Below are 22,718 nucleotides of genomic sequence, written 5' to 3' on the forward strand. Positions count from 1 at the left end.
GATCTGAGCAGGTTTAAGGAGTTTCAGAGTGACTTAGGCAACGCAGTGATGTAATAGGGCTCATGTCTTTGGCCTTACCATCCATCTGTCTGTCTGCAGCCTGACTCTCTTCCTGGTTTGCTTTAAAATTTGAACACTTGGAGCACGTGCAGGAGCATGTTTCTGTACAGTCGCAGCCAGCCTGCAGGACAAAATGTTACCAAAAATCATCATGACGTTTAAAAATATGACTATTTATCTTTACTCTGAAAATATTCTGATATTATGCCCAATCTTTATATAGAAAAAAAACCCAATTCTATACCATTTAAAGGCAAATGCAAAAAACATACAGCTGTGGTTTCACCAATCTTTGGAGCGCTATGTTTCATTCTTCGCACAAGAGTGAGGTAGAAGCCAGCACCGAAACAGTTCTTGAGAAAAATGGGAGAACCACAGCAGTAGAGGCGTCCCTGAGAGATGATAGCGACCCGGTCACTTAGTAGGTCAGCCTCATCCATGTGGTGGGTGGACATAATCACTGTACAGCCTGCAACAAGGGATGAGAGGATTCAAGCAGAAGGGTTGAGGAGAGGACCAAACGACGGAAAGAAGTGTTTGCTCCGTCTCCATTCATCCATTTTCTACCAGTTCTCTTGTTAAGGGTCAAAGGGGGGTGGAGCCTATCCCAGATGGCTGAGGGCAAGAGGTGGGGTTCACCCCGGACGGGTCACCAGTCCTTCGCAAGGCCAACACATAGAGACAGACAACCATTCACACTCACAGCCACGCCTACGGTCAATTAAGAGTATCCGATTAGAGGAGAGAAGCCATGCAGGCACAGGGAGAGCATGCAAACTCCACACTAGGGCCCGACCGATATGTCTTTTTGAAGGGCCGAATCCGATTTCAATATTAGGGAAAACAAAAATTCTGATAACCGATATATCGGTCAATTCAATTTTGTAATATTTCATATGAAAAAGACAAAATACCTGCTTTAGATAGTTTAAATATAGTTCCAAATACTTGTTATAAAGATTTAAATGGAAGGCAACACCCATTGCTACCTCAGTAAATATAAAGACGTCTCTCTGACAGTGTCAACATTTACAAAGTAATGTATTTATTGAAGCTTTATTCTCGCCAAATTATCCCAACAAACCCCGGCTTCTTACAATAGGTAACATTAATGGTGATGAAGGAATTGATAATCCTGGTGGGGTTTAGCGTTAAATAACCCTGGAAGAGATCATCATGAAGCTAGCTTGGATTGTCCTAAGAATGAACAAACGCTTCTTCTCCACTGCTCACCTCCACAGAATAGCCAGAGTCAGCACTTTTTTCTGAAGGTAAGATATATTCTGATGCATGTGATTCTACAATTTTCTGGTCGCATAACAACCACAAGCAAGCCGTGGTTCCCTGCTGGAACCGAACCTACTGGGTCTTGTGTAGGCATCTGCACTGACTGTGTACTGAGTCTGCTGTTATTAAGGGTGAGTCCATCGGAGGTTCCAGCTGTCGACAAGGCTGCTGATCTCACATTTATTATCACTCTGGATTAGAGCACTAATACCATAGACGCTGCCGAGTTACCTATTTCCATATATGTAGAACATAATTAAGTGTTTCTTCAGCAATCAATGCGTCTGTCTGTATATATATATATATGTATATATATATATATATATACACATATATATATACATATATATACATATATATACACATACATATATATACATATATGTACATATATATACATATATATATATACATATACATATATTACTGTATATATATATACTGTATATCTGTATCAGCCATTGGCAAAAGTGGATCTTTTCACAAGATTAACACATAGCCTACAGTTAAAAAAACAGTTCAAATTCATGCATATATTTTAGCAGTTGAGTTAAACGTTTCCCTCTGATTGGCTGATGTGTGGCCACATGGTGATGTGTTTTTTTTTTTTTTAAGTCAAAATCCATATTTCAAATTTGTGGTCCAAAAATACTGTAAATTTACACATTTACAAAGTTATGGTGGCTATGTCCGCTCCCTGTATGCTGTCTTTGGGGTGTACCAATGTTAAAATACTGGTCAATATGAAAAAAACTAATCCAGTATTGAAATAAATATAAATTAGAAAACAAAACAAATGGGAAAAAAAACTCACTAGTGGAGTTCTAGTATGGACATGCTGGCAATGGTACAGGACAGCTTTATAGCAAAATAAGCTTTGAATATTTTTATGATGAGAGAAAAAGCTGTTAGACTTCCACAGACACATGACAATGGAGCATTTAAAAAAAAAAAAAACTTTTTTAGCCTGTAGGGGTCACCGTTACCTGCACGGTATTTAAGCAGCAGGTCCCAAATGGAACGCCTAGAGTAGGGATCCACGCCTGATGTGGGCTCATCCAGGATCACCACCTTTGCACCACCAACAAACGCCAATGCGACTGATAACTTCCTCTGCATACCCCCTGGATAAGACACCTCGATTAGAAGACTGAGGGTGCCCTCATTCGTGTGTCAGTGTTAATAAGGTGGTGGTTTTTGAAGGTGAGGATGTTTCCACACTGACCTGAGAGATTCTGTGTCAGTTCATCTCTCTTGTGAGGAAGACCTAAATCTTGCAGCATGTTCTCCACCTCCTCCAGTGCCTCTGCTGTTGAGCGGCCCTTCAGCCGTGAGTAGAAGAGGATGTGCTCAGCCACAGTCATACTAAGAGAGACAGAAACATTACGATGTACGCTGAATACTCAACTCAGGAAAGTGTAAAACACAGCGTTCAGGTTCTAAAACTAAGTATATTGAGTACTTTAGAGTATATTTTGATTCAAGAGTGTTACATACTGCTGAAAAAGGGTGTTGTGCTGTGGGCACATTCCGAGAGACCGACGAATGGTGTCCATGTCTGTACGGATGTCTTTGCCGTAAATGGTGGCTGTGCCTGAGGTGGGAGGGAACATCCCAGTCAGGATAGACCTGGTAGAGGGGGACAAGAGAGAGAGCTGGGCTGAACTAGACTGTCCCCCAGCCGCCCAATGATGCTGAACAATTCAGTTGAAGATTATCGGCTCTCCTCATGGTCAGCCTTCATCATGTGTGACATACATGGTGGTGGTCTTGCCAGCCCCATTATGCCCAAGAAAGGCAGTGATCTGACTCTCATAGAAACTGAGAGTGAGGCCATCAACAGCGGGTCTGGAGCTGCTGTCAAACACCTTGATCAGGTTCTGGATACAAACACCCTTCACCAAGTCAGCTGGCTCAGCCTCAAAGAAGGGCTTCCCTGCACATTGATGAGAACCATATATGCCATGTTAGTACAGCGGAACATGTTTTGGGGCATGTTTTGCAAGTAGGTATACCAAAGTGACAGTTACATCAATAAATCGCACTGTTATTTTCAGGAACAATGGAAGAGATGAGAGAGAAAACAGTTTCCATGACTCATTTGCTGAGCATCGATGTGAGAACCTACCAGTGTGATCTCAATTATGCAAACACACACACACACACACACACACACACACACACACAGAGGCAGAGTTCCTACATTTGAATCTTTTTGGGAGAGAGGCAATGGCAACGTCTGGGTTGTCACAGAAGAAGGAAGAAGCAGCTGTGATGTGTGATGCAGTAAGACATTTACGTTGAACGTAGTACGTTAAACACAACTCTTCTGGAAAATTGTAGTTTCAGACATCATAAAATACATTACCATTCATGTCTTTGTTGTCGTCATGCTGGCTCTCCCTTGCCAGCCTCTCACGCTGATCCTGGTGTTCACAAGAGGTGGTTTCCTCCAGTTTCTCTCCAGTATTTTTGTCTTCCTCCTCTTTTTTTGGTTGCTGTCTTTGTCCCCTGCTTGCCAGGTTATCAAAGCCTTTTTTATCCAACTCCTGTTTGTTGTCGTCTACAGAGAAAAAAATAAATCCATGAGAGTTTATCGGTCTCTGGGACGAGATCTATGGGTTCAGTCATTGGACATCACAACCCTTGATCCTCTGTATTTTAGTGTATCATGAAATCATTGAAATGGTTTCAAAAGAAAAACATTTACCTGAAACTGGAGTCACAGTGTTCAGCCAATAACAGGGCAGGAAGGGGAAATAAAATGGTCGGCCAATTCCATACTGTCCTATGATAGGCCAAAAAAAAACCCAGTAAGCATTTGAAAATGAGCATTAACATGAATAAAATCAATTCAAATGTTTTCAGAACTTCTAACACATCTTTTGAATTATTCCCCAGAAATGATCTGTGTGCTGCATGTCAGTACCCAAAGGATCTTGTTCTTCATAGATAAAGAAGCGACCTATTTTCTCTCTGCTACACTGACCTGGGAAGACGCTGTCCAGGTACCACGCCAGCACTGCGTAAAGCACAGTGTCCACACCCATCATGCAGATGGACATGAGGAAGGAGAATTCATCCCCCTCTAGAGGGCTGGTCTGGATGTTGTCCCACTGCAGACCCAGACCCTGCTCTTCATACCGCGACAGGTACTCTGTCCCAAAACCAAACGCCACTTGAGAAAGAAGACTCTGAGGGAGAAAGCAAGAGTTCAGTGCTTTGTAAAGTCAATGTTGTATAGAGTTGTATTTGTATTCTTCTGGTGCACGTGTTGAAGTTTACGGTCCGCCTTGCCACTCACCAACAGAATCTTCATGTCTTTGGTGATGTGGTCTTGCCAGGCAAAGCAGATGATGTGAGGAAGGTAGAGTGAGAAGTAAATGATACCACAGCAGGCCGCTGCCAAATTGGCATGGTTGAAGAAGACGCTCAGGAGGAAACATTGCATGATGGTGGCCATGGTAAAAGTGAGCAGGAAGAAGAAAAGAATGAGGGGGTTGCTGTAGGTCAGTACCCTCCCTCTCTGCAGGCCAGACCCCACACATACAGAGAGACAGAGAGAGAGAGAGAGGAGAGAAACCAAGTGGATTTTGGATGCCTTTAATTAGTTCTCTGGATCTAAAATGTGAAGCAAATGCTAACTAGAGCCTAAACCAGACCAAAATACTAATTTCCCATCCATACAATGCTGAATGTCCTCTGGGATGGATGTGGGCTGAATAAACCATTGTGTTCTCAAAGTCAACACCATTCAAGGCCAGTGGCTGAAGGTGTATCGCACGAGGGTTGCAGCGTTGTTTGTGAAAGTATGCTGAGAGTGAAAAGCTAAATGGAACGATCCCCTTGTCCGGTGCTTCTTTCACATCGTTTTAAGATATTAAAAAAATAAACAGCTAGCTAGGACCCACATGTGCACATCGGTGCCTTTTTAAATGTATGATGAAATGTGGGTGCAAATCATCACTACATCAGTTTTGCCATACTCCAGACCCGTTGCTGGCCCGTTGTTCACTTCCAGATGAGGCCTATATCTGATGGGATTTTTTTTACCTACACGGTCGGGAACATTTGCAATCAGTGACACTGCTATATTTTTTCCAACATTTTAATAAGGCATATTTAAGTAAAACCAAGCCTTTTGAATCTTTGGGATTTTTTAAAATTTTTTTTAATTTCTGTGGAATTAGAAATAATGGACACAGATTTAGAAATAAAACGAAAAGATATACAACTCCTCACATTTTCTTGGTGTATCTTTTGTATTACTTCTTGTTTTACATGTCTTCCGCTCGTGTAAAGTCACTCAAGCCCATGGTAATCCATCGGTCTGGCCGTCTGCATGAAACAATGTTTGACTCTCACAAGGTAGGAGTGTTAATCATCAACAGCCCATTTCTGCATGGTTGTTCACATGCATGCTGCATTGGACTGTTGTTTATCATCCAGAGACGTAAGAGACACATTTCGTAAATCACTAAAAAGCCTCATTCAGCTCACATATAGATCGGATGTCTGTCTTTCACCCGTGTTCACGTAGAGGATGTGAGTATGAGACAAGTAGGATGACAGAAGAATTTACTGTGATGATGGCAGTGAGGAGAGCAGTGCTTGTGCCCATCATGAGGAAGCTGTCAATAAACCAGGTGGACCAGATGACCCCATTGGTGACCCCCATGGCTTTCAGGGTCTCCTTGAGGCGGAGCTCTTTCTCCAGAACGATAGTTTTTACGATCATGGACACAGAGTAGACCCAGGCCAGGACCATGAAGATGGGGAAACAGCGATTCAGCGTAAGCATGAAGCTGGGAGATGGAAGAAAAGAGGAACACAATGTAGAGGAGGATAATGAGAAGCGTCATACATTTGGCATGAAAAAAGATGAATTATTTTACACCTGTTGGTGGAATACAGTTTTGATTTCAGCTTCATAAAATCTATAATTAGATTTTCAGAAAATCCCTCTCTTTGAATGGTTGGACTTAAATTTCCAGATCGCTGCCTTTGATCTGGTAGATTAAGACACTACTTACCCTCTGAGCTGTGTGTGTGTGTGTGTGTGTGTGTGTGTGTGTGTGTGTGTGTGTGTGTGTGTGTGTGTGTGTGTGTGTGTGTGTGTGTGTGTGTTCCACTCACAGATCATCCACGTAACAAGGATAGGGCATCTGTTGTAGGTAAACACCGAGTGGCCACTGTTTCCCTGTGTGAGTCTTGATGATGCCATGCTCGATGATGTCCTGCAAGTAAGCAAAGCCCCCCCAAACATAGCGGAGGTCATCCATTGGATCAGCTCTGGGGCCAGGGTCCCAGTATCTGTGAGAAATACATATATTTAGTCTACATTGATGATCACGGTTCTAACTAAACCCATCATTGCGTTTGAATTTGATCCTGACCTGTCTTTGACCTTGTTGGTGCGCTCCACTGCATCTATATCCATACGGAGCTTGAACCTTACATGAGGGGGGACTTTGGTGGTCCAGGGGTACACATTTACAAACACAAGACCTGCCCAGAATTTGCCATCATCCAGCAGGTCCAAGGCCCGATGAGTGACTGTGTCTTCATCAGGCAGAGCCACAAATTTATCCAGGATCACACACTGGATGGAAGAGAGGAGAGACGTGAAGGCCTGATCTGGGACCAGCACAACTTCTGAATGGAAAAGGAGCATCACCCAGACAGTTTGTGGAGACAAAATTTTGATTTACTCTTAAAAATGTTTCCCTTTATAGGTCACTTAGACCACTTGAAACATATTTTAGACCTTCATTACTTATTGAACTTCACATATAAAGATGAATAATGCAGAAAATCCTGATACTTTAATTAATTTTATATTTCTTGGTGACATTGTCTTTTTAATTTGACTAACTTAAAATATATATTAAGTGCTTTCCATTCCATTTGTTTTCCGCTTATCCTGTTAAGGGTCGTGGGGGGGGGGGGGGGGGGGTCTGGAGCCTATCCCAGCAGCCTTCAGGTGAGAGGCACTCTGGACAGGTCACCAGTCCATCACAGGACCAACACATAGAGACAGACAACCATTCACACTCACAGTCACACCTACGGTCAATTTAGAGTATCAATCAGCCTCGTCCTCTCTTGATGTCTTTGGACTGTGGGAGGAAGCTGGAGTACCAGAGAGAACCCACACAGGAACAGGGAGAACATGCAGACTCACACAGACAGATCCTGTGCTCGAGCCGGGACTTGAACCCAGAACCTTCTTGCTGTGAGGCGACAGTGCTGACCACTGCACCACCGTGCCGCCCATACATTAAGTCTATCAAATATCTGTAAATTTAAAACTTGCGAGAAAACCCTAGATTCTGCTAAATAATCAGTGGGAATACTTTCATATTTTGTCTGATAAAGCCATTCACTGCAAGCAAATAAGGAAGGCCCTCATCCATGAAGAAACCCTCCAAAACAATTATTTTCCCCTGAGATCTCAAGCACAGATTCCCAAATCGCGATCATGCACACCTACAATTTGCCGCCAAGACATTCATATACACACATAAATACCTTTCCAGGCATAATTTACCATAAACAAGTTCAACAAGTGTTTCCAATGTAAAAGCCCATTCCTTAACTTGCAACAGCATTCATCTTCTAACATTACAGGCCTACTGTGTGGCGCGATTCGCATCTAAGGGTCCGCCACGGCCAGCAGTCATTGTAGCCTCTGTATAAAGAACAGCAGATGGAGTGACAGCTGTATCTAACCAGCCTCATTCACTCCCACTCTCCCTGCCACACTCAAGTGCTTTAAGCTTCAACTTGGACACAATCAAAGAGCATAGACCATCCAGCAAGCTGGGGCCCCAGGTGGCCCATGTGTCAACCTCCAGCGTGATAGGCCTCTAATCCTGAATGTTGTTTCAAGGGAATCGGACCGAAATGTGAAGGGCCCTCGCAAGCAAAAGCTGATAGTGATGGTGAGGTTTTTATTTCCTACTCCATCAGTAGGACAAATTACAGAGCTAAAAGACAGCTTTTTGAAACATTCACCTCCGGAGTGGTTAGACAAGCAGGGTGTTGAATTTAACAAGTGACAGGGCCTGTGCTCAGTTGGATTCTTTCATGAAAAGGCATGTGCTTGAACTAGGAATTCCAGGTGAAATGAAACGAATGAGCAAGGGGGAAAATCTAGCAAGTAAATAGATCCTGATGCCTTGTTGTCCTCTGGAAACATGGATCCCCTCTTTGGCTGCTTTGGATAATTGTGCATGCTGTTTTAGGGGCATCTGTGAGGCGAATATAATTCACCTCCACCGAGGTACAGAAAAGGGAAAAAGAACAAATGTTCTATGCGTACTCACATCTCCATATTGATTGAGCATCCGAATGACCCTGTCAATGAGGTTGAAGATGTCCCGCCAGTCAAAGTCAGGCACATCAGCGGGACGGTCCTCTGGTGGGCCGGTGTGGAGGAAGTTGAGGATGTGTTTGGAGGAGAAGGGCGCCTCCTCTAGACTCCTGTCAATGAAATCCATCACCGATGGATTACAAATAATGTCCTGAAAAAGGAAAGACGATAAAAGGAAATCATCTTTGTTTAAGCGCATGAAGAGGAGAAAGGACTTTCAAGGAAGACACTGGAGGAAAACAAATCTCCAAAAGTAGTAGTCTTGGAGGAAAATGGAGGGGGGAAAAAACACAAAAACAAAATATGAAAATAAAAAAATGGGAGCGTGAAGTGACGAAGAGGACAGGAAGAGGACAATAAAAGACAGAGGTTTGACAGCAGAAAACAGAAAAGGAATGAAAGGTGGGAACAAGCTGGCAGGCTTGGGTGAGGTTAGAGCAGCGCACCTTTGGGTCTGGGGCTTTGGCAAAAAAATATCAATGAGGTAAAGATCGAACAATACAACAAAACATGAATGTCAAACAGACAAATGCTTTGCTTGGGACATCAGCTAAATGCAACAAGAATTCAGGGAGTCATGGTGATGTTGATGACACCGTATTTGTTGTCCTACCCGGATCATCTTAACTTGGATTCCATCCTGGAAGAAAGCCCAGATCTGTGGAGCCACTTCTTCCCAGGCCTTCCCCATCACCCTCAGCCTCTCCAACTCTTCAAATGTAGTGTTGGCCTACATGGAAGATGGGAATGTCAGTGAGTGTGTGTGTGTGTGTGTGTGTGTGTGTGTGTGTGTGTGTGTGTGTGTGTGTGTGTGTGTGTGTGAGGATTAAAAGAATTGAAAACATTTCTCAAAATAAATACAACATCATGTGTGCACACAAACATACGCAGACCCACTTATTTTGCAGACATGTTGTATAGCGGAACTCAACAAGTTAAGTTGGAGAAAAATGCAAGAACACAACACTAAGAAACTTCCATCCATCCATTTTCATCCGCTTATCCTGATTAAGGGTCATGGGGGGGTGGAGCCTATCCCAGCGGCTTTCAGGTGAGAGGTGGGGTTCACCCTGGACGGGTCGCCAGTCGCTAAGAAACTCGCACATTGCAACAGTTTCAACCTCTTGCCACATTCTATCCCCAAATTACACTCCGGCCAAAAATAGGCTTTCCCACTGCTGTGGTTTCAGCATCAAACGGTTACAAATCTTCGTTTACTGACGTTTACCAGGAGAAGCCTGTATGTGCTTGGGTACAGGGTTTAGTGAGGCAAATGTGAAAGGCTGGCTATTTCAGTGTTCCTTTATGTGCAGTGGGGGATCAAAGCTCTCAAGAGTACACCCAATTAAATGCCTTCCTCTTCTGTGTGTCTGATTTCGGTTGACAATAGGAATGCAGCTGGGGGTACAATGGCGGCCACCGGTGACAACTGGCAGAATGTATTGAGTCTGCCCAGTGAATCCCAGTCAGGTTGCCACAAGGGAGCATTTCCTTGTTCCCTGAGGGGGTTAAAACAGCAGGTAGAGCAGAGGGAGGGTTGGGGACTTCCTCAAGGTAAAATCGTTTTTACCACCAGCCAAGATGCATCAAAGCAGACACTAATAAATGTATCGGGAATCACATTTTCCAACAAAGTGAGCCTCTTTAGGTTCAACTCTCAATGAAACACCTCAAACGATGGCGAAACAAACAATAGAATTAGTTATCCACCAGCAGCAGACCATCTTATACCATCATAGACCTCTAACAATGAGAATCCATCTACAGCCAATCTGTTGTACATGTTTCCCTCAGTCAATTGAATGTGATGCTTTCTTCCCTCCGCTTTCACAACACAAGCTTTTAAAACAGAACAACGCCTCATGGACAAGTCCAAGTTGAGCCTGCTTATGCTAGCTTAGCATCAGCTCATTCATAGGCATGGCATTTACTTTTACTAACTACTGATGGCTTAACATTTTAGCTGTACTATGTCAGTTCTGGAGGACCTAGACAGCTCCGCCGCCCCTTTGCTTAGTCTCATTTTGGACAATCTGTTTGGATTCAGTAAAAATTCGAGAGATGTTTAAAAGTGAATGTACTTTCCAAGTCAGAAAAGTGACACTAAAGGCCTTAACCCTGCATTCATGCAAGTCTTCTTGTTGCAAAATATTCAATTCCAAACAAAACCATCCATCCATCCATCCATTTTCTACTGCTTATCCTGTTAAGAGTCATGGGGGGGCTGGAGCCTATCCCAGTGGCTTTCGGGCGAGAGGCGGGGTTCACAGCACAGTTCTCTCTGGTACTCCAGCTTCCTCCCACAGTCCAAAGACATCAAGAGGGGACGAGGCTGATTGATACTCTAAATTGACCGTAGGTGTGACTGTGAGTGTGAATGGTTGTTTGTTTCTATGTGTTGGCCCTTTGATGGACTGGTGACCTGTCCAGGGTGAACCCCGCCTCTCGCCTGAAAGCTGCTGGGATAGGCTCCACCCTCTCGAGACCCTTAACAGGATAAGAGGAAGAAAAATGGATGGATGGATGGATTTCATATCATCAATAAGTCAAAACATCAGCTTCAAATTCTTTAGCTAATTGCATCACATTTACATTACATTTCTTTTGCTTTAGCTAAGAGTGATATTGACTGTTTTCCAGAGAAGGCTTTTTTTAAACTCCTCTTATAATATTGTTCAGTTTATTTCTGTAACTTGTAAATTGGGCAAGATTAAGATGAAATCGCTTTGCCACTTCCAATTGCTAGGGGCAAAGAAGCAGGTCCACAGCGTCATCGGTCACGTTTGAAACAGAGGAAGATAGCGAGGAGAACGCTCAGAGCCATGCTGCAGAAATGGTGAGTACCAAGCAACACGTCCAGATGCTCCTTTGAGAAGCAGACCCAAAAGAGTTAGATGCATCCCTGTCTTTGTAAGATTCTTGTGCATCAAAGTTCCATTCCCTTGTCAGAAGTTATTGTCACACTTAGAACACAACCTCCAACTAAATCTTCCAGTAAGGTTACACAAACTAAAGGTTAAAACAGATTTAATTTGCTGTCTGAAATAGGAAGGGCCTTATATGGGAGCTGGTGTCAGAGGAGAAAACACAGTTTGCTCTGTGCAGCTACAAAGCAAAAAGCCAGCGTAAGCTAGCAAGGTTCAGAGCTAGTAACACTATGGGTTCACAAATCGTAAACATGAGATGACACTTCGTTTGCCAGCATGCTTATCTTCCTCACCAGACAAGTCATTGTTCCCCAATCAATATCTAGATTTTTGAAGTAGAAGTTGCTGGTCAGGTAGAACTCCTTTGTTTTTGCCTCTCGGAATTTTTTTTTAACAAGTTTATAAGCCGCCTCCCGTAGGCTATTTCTATGGTGTTCCCCATAACAGCCTGCTCAACAAAGTGGCAGAGGTATGTCACAAAATATCCACTCACGTTGCTACCAAGAAGAATTAAGTGTTCCAGAAAGGTATTTTCTAAATAGATTTATTACATTGTTTCTGGAGGATTCAAGCCTTGTTTGGGCCGACAGTACCTGTGGAAACTACAATGTAATTAAAGATCGGGGCTACAGCCTTAATAGGCTGTGTGCCACTCTGCAGATGGAAGTCACTTTTTGGCAAAACGCCTACACACCAAAGCCAGGCCTGAGTAAAGCTGCAAAGGGGTGGGAAATTTATGATAAACCTCCAGAAACTTTCCATGGGAAGGAACGCTGGAGAATTTTGGAAATATTCAAAACTGGAAACCATGGGAATTTACTGGGAATTTACAAAGCTGAAGGTTGGCCTTTTACAGGGACTTTAAATAAAGTTGCGGGAAATATATTTTACTTTATTCCTGACAAAAAGAACCAGGTTTCATGAAAGTACATGTGAGAATATCTTTATGGTTTTCCTCAATCTCATTCACGAATGCTTACATGCTTACTGCAGGCGAGGCCACGCCCCCTACATGCGCTGTGCATTCCTCCATCACACGCTGATTTCTGGAACCCTGGACCACTTGCCTCATTTTGGAGCCCGGACACTATTGAAGACTACAGAGGCCAACATTTTGAGCACGTGGACTACGTGAAGAGAAGTAAGTTTTGATGATATTATGGGGTAAATATATTTTGATTGATGCCGTTAATGTTTAACTTGAAAATATCACATGACCTCCATACAGTAGCTAGCTTGCTGATAGGGTTAACTATAGCTGGCACCATTCCATTGACCATTTAAGCACTTGCTACCTCAAATATTATGCTGCTTTTTCTGCCTCCTGCAAGATGTTTTCTGTACATCAGGTATCAGGTACTGCACCAGTTGCTTTAACCAGGATTATGCTAAAATATATTTTCCCCAACTATTTTTAAAATCCCTGTTTAGGCCAACCTTTGTAAATTCACAGTTTATTCCTGTCTCCATTCATCCAACCATCCAGCCGTCCATTTTCGATGCCACTTATCTGTGAAGGATCGCAGGGGGCCTGGAGCCTGTCTCAGCTGACATTTCACAAAGGCGGGGTTCACCCTGGACGGGTCGCCAGGAGCAATTAGGGGCTCAGTATCTTGCTCAAGGATACTTGGACATGGCCACCAGGGACAGAGAGGATCAAACCAGTGAGCCTTTGAGTACTAGATGGCCACTCTACCTCCAAGCCATGCTGCCCCCTCCTGGTTATCCCAATAAATTCCTGTTAATTCCCATGGAAAGATTCCAACTTTGAAAATTCACAGCATTTTGCAACCCAAATCGTGAGTAGAGAGAAAACATTTTTTCCAAAGCCTCCAGTGCCGTTCTTTGCGGTTCTTAAAGGTGAAATGTTGTCCGGCTCTGATAAAGTGACTATTGCAGCATCCACATTAAGCTCTGCAGCAGCTGCAATTGTTTGCAAGCTCACAGGGGTTTCTTGTTTTCACACCAACCAAACCACATCCTTACAATCCTCAAAGGACACGAAGTGGTCCCCACACTCCCAGGACAATGAAAATGTTCTCTATGAGTTGTGTCCTAGATGGAAATGTGGAATACATCCTCTTGGATGTATGCAACATTCCATTTCTGCACCGAAATCATCCCAGTCATTCAGGCCGCTGGTACTTAATGATTTGAAGACACAGCATTCGGAATACGGGTTAAGATGTCTTAAGTGGAGTGGAGGTGCAACCTGCATGAACAAACGTGTGAAAAGAGCGGCCACATAAAGCATGACAACATTCATTTGAATGCACTGTCACTGAGCTTTTTGTGACGTACACAAAGTAGAGTTGAGAGCATGAAAACAGAGTGCTTGCACTCATACACACCATGTTGGATTAACCCCTTGGTCAGTGCTGTTTAGTGTAATCGAATGTGTGTGCGTGTGTGTTCTTGTGCTTCCTACATATTGAGGACTAGATTACATATTTAACCAACAGAATGAGGACATTTTTGGAAAGTGAGGACATTTTAGCCGGTCCTCACATCTTCAAAGGGCCATTTGAAGGTCAAGACTTGGTTTTAGGGTCGAGGTTAGACTTAGGCCATGGTTAGGTTCAGGGTCAAGGTTAGGGTCAGGCAGTCAGTTGAGATGGTTAAGTTTAGGGTGAGGGGCTAGGGAGTGTATAACGTCAATGAAAGCTCATCCATCCATCCATCCATTTTCTTCCGCTTATTCCTGTTAAGGGTCGGGGGGGGTGGAGCCTATCCCAGCAGCCTTCAGGTGAGAGGCAGGTTCACCCTGGACAGGTCACCAGTCCATCACAGGACCAACACATAGAGACAGACAACCATTCACACTCACAGTCACACCTACGGTCAATTTAGAGTATCAATCAGCCTCGTCCCCTCATGATGTCTTTGGACTGTGGGAGGAAGCTGGAGTACCAGAGAGAACCCACACAGGAACAGGGAGAACATGCAGACTCCACACAGAAAGATCCTGTGATGGAGCCGGGACTCAAACCTGGAACCTTCTTGCGGTGAGGCGACAGTGCTGACCTCTGCACCACCGTGCAGCCTCTCAATGAAAGTCCTCACTAAGACATAAGTACAAGGATGTGTGTGTGTGTGTGTGTGTGTGTGTGTGTGTGAGAGTGTGAGTGAATGTACAGTCCCAACCCAAATAGTTCTGATCAGTCTTCACAGTGGAATTTACAGTTGGATTGTCGTTTCAGTAGTGAAGCTCCTCACTTCTACTTGCAGGGAAGTAACAGCTGTCTATTTCTACTGTAAGGTACTACACCAAAGTACTGAAATATACCCTGGCCCATGTTGCTTACATTTTTTATGATCTGGCGGACAGCCGGAGAGTCAGGGGCATAGAGGATCTGTCCCATCAGCATGGGTTTAACAGAGTTCCACACAACTCTGGAGGCAGGGTTGGACTCCAGTTCTTTCATCAGATTAGTGCAGAAAGGAGCTAGAGGGAAAGATTAGTCTTAATATACTAACTACTAACATCATATTGTTAAGTAAGAAATAGCACTCCTTTTTTAGTCCTGTGGACATTGTCAGTTTCACTGTGACACATGCAACAACTTTTATCCAAGTAAAGGAACAGCAATGAATATACAAACTAATGACTTTTTTTCACGCTCCTCCAGTATTTACCAAACAAAACAGATAATGAATAAAATCTGAATAAATCAAATTGTTTTAATTGAACACACTGTCAAATACAAAGAGAGCCATCTTGAACAGAAGAGACGTCTCCGACAGTCAAGTCAAGAATGCATCTCAAGAACTTCTTTGACTGCGTCATGACATCTGGCTCTGCAAGTGATATCATCCAACAGTCCTGCTCCTGCTATTCCTCTAAACAACTGCGGTCAACTCACTCGTGACGTTGTCGTCTGTGTGGTGGCCCCGTTCTTTGCCCTTGTCAATGCCCAGGAAGACTTTGTAGTTATGGTCCTCATACCAGTTAAAGGAGGTGACTCGGGAGAAAGCCCCCTCAGTGTAGCCACACGTGAGGCTGGAGGCAGTGGCCATCACCTGCCTGAAGGACACACTGTTCTGGAAGAGAGGGGTCATGACCTGTAGGAGCTCCTGGAAACTGTTTCTCTGGAACAACTGTGGAGGGATAAGATACGATCAAGGAAAAAACAGAACAAGAGAAGGTCAGAGACGATGACAGTTTTAAATGTAATATGATAACTGCCTTATTACATTATAAATACAGTTTTTTCTTCGAGTGAAAGTAGGACATAATTTGGAATTTGCGTTTAAAATTTGCAAATAAAAAAAAAAAATGTATGAACCAGATTAGCCAGTGGGAGATAAAATGTATTTTCACCGCATCGATGGTCCCAGTTATTGGTAAATGACCGGGGAGACTCCAATTTAAGCGATGTATAAAAATTGGATTTCAACAAAATAGTCTACAAAAAGATAAACGTCGTCTTTGTGTACCGAAACATGGAGCTCGTTCATGCAGTTTAAGGAACTCAAAAGTGCAGGAGCGATGAATGAAACCCTGTTTTGCAATTTCTACACTTCATAATACAGTGGACTGAATCACTTCTGAATATTTGAAGAAATTGCCTTTCTTAAAATCAGGCAACTGAAGGTTTGTAATTATTTGTTCGTGTTCAAAAATAAAATGAAATTTAAAAAAAGATTAAAAAAAACCTCGATCAAAACAAGAACATTCTAGATGCTGAAAATAGGTGGCTACTTTCTGAAAATAAATAAACAACATAACGGGTTAAAAAAAAAACTGAATAGATGTGTTTCATAGAATTTTTCTTTCTTTTATTCAAAATACTACTATTTTCTCATGCTGCTTTTTCAAAGCATCATCGCAGATTCCAGGGGTACAGATACACAAGGCTCCAGTCCAAACTGTAAGCCAGACCTGGTTCGGAATGATTCTTAGTAGTACGACACTTCATAAAGACATGAAAGATATAAAAGAATATGTAAGAATACAAAACCCACATACACAAGCGGACCGCTTCGCTGCCAGCGTTGTTGAACCCTCTCAACTAAGCCCTCCCAGCTGGAGGCCTCGCTTGCTCTCTCACCCTCAGTGCTGTTTTCACTCGGACCCCCTGTTCTGGTGACGTACGGTATTTTTGAGTGTAAAGAAGCCTGATCTGGATTCAACCTTCCCCGTAAGCACGAAATGATCTGTCTTTGTTTGTGTAAAATCTCCGGCGAGGCAGCAATTGTTTCCTGACAACTAAAAATAGCATGAGGTGAACTTTTGGATGGAGCTCAACTGAGTCATTTTACCTCTCGCAGGTTGCCAGAGGCAGCAGAGACGACCCGCACCCAGAAGTGAATGTCGATCCCTTCGGAGTGATTGTCCAACACAAGAGGAAGCTGGAGGGGAATGTGAAGACATGGCGTTATTATGTTTTGCTCTGTGTTTTTAACTTTTACTCAGAGAAAGTTAGTCAGGAGTCAATTTTGTCTTTGAAATATTTTGTCACTGAGGAGGCTTCCGTCCCAAACTTCACTTTGTTTTGAAAAGCAAGCGGGAGAGGACATGATAATGCAAAAAGTCCTGTAGAGGACATTGAGGGATAAAACACAAACCTTGTTAATGAACCGTGATAAAAATGGGCTTCGACATTCTAATGTTGGAGGTATTCCCCACAGCAGGGACTCAGGTTTGCTGAGCACTGCTTTTTTTTGGAGGGTTTACTGGTTTGCACAGAAATCTTCCAGCCAGCTCAGAAAACAATAGGGTTCAGGAAGTAGCTCGAGGCCAAGACACACAACTGCCAGAGGAAACATCCTTCCTGTCTTGCATTACTTTCTATCTTTATATGTGGGAGCGCGGGAGGAAGAGGGGGAGAGAGTTCTGAATTCCACTGGTAACAGAAATTGCTATTCTGGACTGGACAGCTCCTTGAGGCAAAAATACGACAGATACACAAGGACTGGCACAGCACGTTAGCTTTGTGCTGCTAAAGTGCAGATGCTAAACTTTTATCAAGGAACTTAGATGCATGTGATTGTGGCTGAATGCAGGTGATGGCAACCACACCAGTTTTCCCTCAGTGCGCCGTGATAACAGAGAGAGGAGTGTCTGCTCACTAAGCTAGTTACAGAATAAGGGTGTGTCTCCCTGTCCGGCTAAAGCCTGCGTCTGTTTCGCAGCTCACTCCAAGAAGCATGCTAGCAGAGCTACGCTCTCGATTTAGTCGTTTCCGACAGGTTTTCCAAGCAATCCTGGAAGCATCAATTCAGACATGGGGACATTTTCCTTTTTTTGTTTTTGTTTTTTCCTTTTTCCAATACCGTATCTTTAAACTAAACATGACAAACTTCCTCTGTCTCTTACTTTGAATCCAAACAAACAAACAACCGTGCCTACTCTTATTCCCAAATGAAATCATGTCCAGGACATAGCAGATAGTCACATTCTCCCAAATATTTTGATAAGTTAAATTAACAGAGTATTACCATGTCACCAGTTTTGCAAGTACAGTAAAATAAAGTGAAATAAAAGCATGGTGACATTTTCCATGACCCTTGGTGTCATCACTCTCTTATCTTTCTCTCACTCTTTCCTTCTGCATATCTGTCTTCCTCCATTATCTGTCTTTGTCTCTGCCCTGCTCTCCTCCTCTCTTTCCCTCCAACTGGTCAAAGCAGAAGGCCGTCCCCACTGATCCTGGATCTGCTTGACGTTCCTGCCTGTTAAAGGAAGGTTTTCATCGCCACTGTAGCAGGATGTGCTGCTGATGGAGAATTGTTGGTGTAAACTGATTGAAGAAGTGAGGTGCTGAGGCTGCACGGTGGTGCAGTGGTCAGCACTGTCGCCTCACAACAAGAAGGTTCTGGGTTCGAGTCCCGGCTCCATCACAGGATCTTTCTGTGTGGAGTCTGCATGTTCTCCCTGTTCCTGTGTGGGTTCTCTCTGGTACTCCAGCTTCCTCCCACAGTCCAAAGACATCAAGAGGGGACGAGGCTGATTGATACTCTAAGTGTTGGTCCTGTGATGGACTGGTGACCTGTCCAAGGATGAACCTGAAGGCTGCTGGGTTAGGCTCCACCCCCCCCCCCCCCCGAACAGGGTAAGCAGCAGCAGAAGAAGATGGATGGATATTTTCTGTGAGATTAACCTGTTTCTCCCAATTAATCTTCTGTCTTAAATTGAGTTGTTTAACACATTATTTCACCATAAACTTTTGAGCAACAAGCTGGACTTTTTGCCTTTCATGTTCATGTCACAATCCCATCCTCATGAGCCCTGCTTGAATTTGACCATCTTCCTAGTGGACTGCTGCTGCAGGACACCCGCTACAGAGCATTAGCATCAGCTTATGTATAGGGGAGGGCTGGAAGCAGCATGCTGCCAAAATGTCACAGCTCTTTTGTCCAGAGTGGATTGCTGCTGCTTAAGAGCTCAGTTTTTTCTTTAACTCTGTTAAAGCTCAGTGATTTTTGTTTCCTTGATTTTTCTGGAAAGTGCACTTTTGTGTTCTGTTAAAGCTTCCCGTAAAGAACATCGCAGATACGGAAATCTGGCCCCTGTGTCTGTCTTCCTCAACCTTGTGTCAGGTCATCTCAGTGGTAAGACTAATCTACTCTGTATTAAGTCAGCTGCTGATAGTCAAACAGATGGTCATGACATGAAGAGACTCCGTCCCTTGTTTCTGGGCATTTTGATTTCTCAGTCAGTGTTACATGGACCATCGCAGTTGTTATTTGTATTTCTTAGATTAGCAGATTTATCTTAGTCTGAAACTTAATCTTAAATCCACAAATATGTCTCTCCTGCAAACGCCAGTATTTATTTTTCAGCCATATTATCAATATTCATATACTTGCACTTTCATTTGCATATATTATATTTGTTGTTCCTAATTTATATTTCCTCTCGATCAAAGTTTCCCTATTTTTTTCTATCTGTATACGTTCTTATTTTTCATTTTTATTTTCTTTTTAAGTCTGTGGTGAATCATACGGTCACATTCTGGTTTCCTCGTGTCAGGAAACAGGAAAGCAAAACATGAACAGACAAAAAACTAAATGCAGACACTTCCAGATTCCAGTAACATCCATCCAACCATCCATCCATTTTCTACCATTGGACAGGTCACCAGTCCATCACAGGACCAACACATACAGACAGACAACCATTCACACTCACATTCATACCTACGGTCAATTTAGAGTATCAATCAGCCTCGTCCCCTCTTGATGTCTTTGGACTGTGGAGGAAGCTGGAGTACCAGAGAGAACCCACACAGGAACAGGGAGAACATGCAGACTCCACACAGAAAGATCCCGTGCCCGAGCCGGGACTCAAACCCAGAACCTTCTTGCTGTGAGGCCACAGTGCTGACCACTGCACCACCGTGCCACTCATCCAATAACATACAGGACAAAGAAAATAAGTATTAGGAGGAGCAACTTGGCACATCACCACCCTGACAGATTCACGAAGGTAAGAGGATCAAAATCCATCAGGCCAAAAAACAATCAGCAGAAATGTTGTTCACCTTACTTCCCCTTAACAGTGCGAGAGCCCAACAGAGCTCAAGTTGTACAGGTGAATATTTACGTAATGACCTAGTCCTTTTCACTGGAGGACAGCACAGGTTTTGAAAGGTCAGTATAAGATCCTTTGTGATCCGATGACTTTGTGTTCCAAAGTCCAGCTGGTGCAATTATTTTATTTTGTAAAAGGGGCTTTCATATTTCATACCCAGTCCTTTTGAACTCATCCTGTCAGCGTGATTAGAGCATTTTTAATGTTCGATGTTAAATCATTGCTAGTCTTTTTTTAACGGCAGTAAATATTTGACTGTGGACTCGGTACAGGTATTATCGTACCACGAGATTTTGACATTGTTAAACCCCTTCTTTTTACTGACGCTCTGTTTTTACCATTCTCACAATGAATATGTGTCTAAGTTAGACAGAAGTTAGCGAATAAGCTAACAAACAAGGCAGCAACTCAAAAGGGACCCATAACAGGTTTATTATAACAGTTTCATTATAACAGGTTAAAAAAAAAACAGCCAATTGCGAATGCATGCTTATAAATCCTTTCTAACGAAGGTTTAATAAACTTTGGAGTCTGACACAACACACGGACTGAAAAAGGGCAAACTGAGTCTTGGCATAGCCACACATGGCTGGGATAACTGTGGAATGACTTGATTTGGTGCACGTTGCAACTAAACTTACTTTTCATTTCAGTCCATTTAAACTAAAAGTATACTTGACTCCACTCTTGATCACTCACCAGTCGGAAGAGCTTGAAAAAGTCTATATTGGCATAGAATTTGTCCTCGATTATCTGGAGCCGCTGTGGGGTAAGAATGCACATGGCATTGCGAACAGCGTAGAGTCCTCTGCGGCTGGGGAAGATGAGGAATCGCTCCAGCAGGTTGAGGCTGCAGGCAATGTCCTTTAAACGCAAATCCGGGACCCCAAATGAAAACTGGAGAAAACAGACAGGGGATGTTAGACAGAGGGATTTCAAACTAGAAGCGAGGGATTGTCACTGCAGTATGTCATAGCGAAGGTCAAGTTCCTTCATCTTCTGTTTATTGAGTCTTTACCAGAATCAGAGTTTTCTTTTGCAATTAGAGCAGTCGCGGCTCTGTTGTGAGGAAACTGTGTTCAGTTCGCTCACGTTGACGCGAGTGTCTGGTTAAAACGGCATGTCTACATGCATGACTGTTCTCAAGTCCCAAAGGGAGAACTTCTCTAGCTGTTTGTCAGACAGAAGAATATCCATCCGACTGAACTTTCCAAAATAGGAAGCTGCTCCTCCCAGACACGATTGTTTTGACGAAAGATTTGTTGTTAAAATCTACGGATTGAAAGCATGGATAAGATAAACGTCTGTCCCGCATTTTTGCTTGGCTCGTTACAAGATTCACACATGAGGATAAGAGGAGCTATTCTAGAATAAAATCATTTATCAATTAAGATGCTCAGTAAAAAGAAGAAACCAAGCTTAAGCTCTTGTATTTCATTCCCTGTTGGAATTCTTAGAATTTTTTAAATTGCTCTCTGAGTGGGGGGCTCCTGTCACAATGCCATGTCAGTGACCCTCTGGGGATTTCATCTTTATTCTAGAGAAAAGAAAATGTCAGGTTCTTATGTCTGAGGAAGTGGCATGGAATGTAAAATGTACTGTAGGCTGAAGGGTTATGCCGATTGTGCGAGAGTGCAGGATTCTGTTTGTGTGTGTGTGTGTGTGTGTGTGTACCTGTTCAGGCTTGATTTGAGCATTGACAAGCTGATACACCACCGACTCTGTCAGAGGAACGTCTCTCAGCAAGTATGATGTCAGAGTTTCGTCATCCTTCAGGATTGTCTCTACCTTTACTCCTCGGCCTACAGACACACATCAACACATCTGTGTGAATGAAAGGCACTGGGCAAGTCGTGACACATTACTTTGGGCAAGTCTGGACATGTTAGAAGGTATGAAGAAGACGGCCAGATGACAGTCAAACTCACAATTATCGTTTCCATTTACGCTTCAATATTTTACTTTGCTAAGAAAAACGCTGGGCAGCGTGGCTCAGAGGTAGAGTAGCTGCCTTGTAATCCAATGGTTGCTGGTTCAATCCCCACTTCCCCTGGTGATCATGTCAAAATACCCTTAAGCAAGATAGATCGAAGCGAAGTAAAATCTGGTCAACTGGACGTAAGTTTATCTTGAAGACGTTTCACCTCTCATCCGAGAGGCTTCTTCAGTTCTAGTGAAGAGTGTGGAAACTCCAGCTTATAAACCTATGTGGGAGTGGTCAGTGCTATTGTGGTGGAAACGACCCTCCCGAGACTCACCTGGCCTCCCCAAACGACAGTTGTTGTGAGGTGTCGGGGAGTTTCAGGGGTGGTCGTTAGGGAGTTTCACCGACCACTCAGATGCTAATGGGCTGTGCTGGCATCAGCCGTTCCACATGGGTCTTTCAGCTGAGCTCTTTGGGGAAGCTTTGAAAGGACTTGGTTGTAAATAGGTGAAAGGAAATGTCGCAGTCCACCTCCTCTGTTCAAAGATGGTTTCTCTATCCTGACGTGGATGGCTTCTTTAACTCCTCTTTCAAACCATCTGTCCTCTC

General features: G+C 43.3%; 1 protein-coding gene across 2 annotated transcripts in view; it reads right to left on the reverse strand.

Annotated features, from left to right (window-relative positions):
• Positions 1 to 22,718, reverse strand: part of abca4a (ATP-binding cassette, sub-family A (ABC1), member 4a) — a 49,384-nt gene that overhangs the window by 20,788 nt on the left and 5,878 nt on the right. For both annotated transcript variants that reach the window (XM_086191499.1, XM_086191500.1), the window contains exons 6-25: positions 21,860 to 21,987; positions 20,885 to 21,082; positions 16,912 to 17,001; positions 15,513 to 15,747; positions 14,955 to 15,094; positions 9,336 to 9,452; positions 8,676 to 8,873; positions 6,744 to 6,949; positions 6,484 to 6,660; positions 5,930 to 6,152; positions 4,652 to 4,873; positions 4,337 to 4,541; positions 4,058 to 4,135; positions 3,716 to 3,910; positions 3,106 to 3,283; positions 2,845 to 2,976; positions 2,573 to 2,712; positions 2,334 to 2,471; positions 333 to 529; positions 79 to 181 (exon numbers count right to left, since the gene is read on the reverse strand). In XM_086191499.1, the coding sequence (XP_086047625.1) occupies positions 79 to 181; positions 333 to 529; positions 2,334 to 2,471; positions 2,573 to 2,712; positions 2,845 to 2,976; positions 3,106 to 3,283; positions 3,716 to 3,910; positions 4,058 to 4,135; positions 4,337 to 4,541; positions 4,652 to 4,873; positions 5,930 to 6,152; positions 6,484 to 6,660; positions 6,744 to 6,949; positions 8,676 to 8,873; positions 9,336 to 9,452; positions 14,955 to 15,094; positions 15,513 to 15,747; positions 16,912 to 17,001; positions 20,885 to 21,082; positions 21,860 to 21,987 (3,300 nt within the window). The remainder of the gene's footprint in view (positions 1 to 78; positions 182 to 332; positions 530 to 2,333; positions 2,472 to 2,572; positions 2,713 to 2,844; positions 2,977 to 3,105; positions 3,284 to 3,715; positions 3,911 to 4,057; positions 4,136 to 4,336; positions 4,542 to 4,651; positions 4,874 to 5,929; positions 6,153 to 6,483; positions 6,661 to 6,743; positions 6,950 to 8,675; positions 8,874 to 9,335; positions 9,453 to 14,954; positions 15,095 to 15,512; positions 15,748 to 16,911; positions 17,002 to 20,884; positions 21,083 to 21,859; positions 21,988 to 22,718) is intronic.

This window comes from Aulostomus chinensis, chromosome 21, assembly GCF_037954235.1.
Source record: "Aulostomus chinensis isolate RoL2024-O1b breed Wild chromosome 21, RoL_Achi_v1.0, whole genome shotgun sequence".
Lineage (NCBI taxonomy): Eukaryota > Metazoa > Chordata > Actinopteri > Syngnathiformes > Aulostomidae > Aulostomus > Aulostomus chinensis.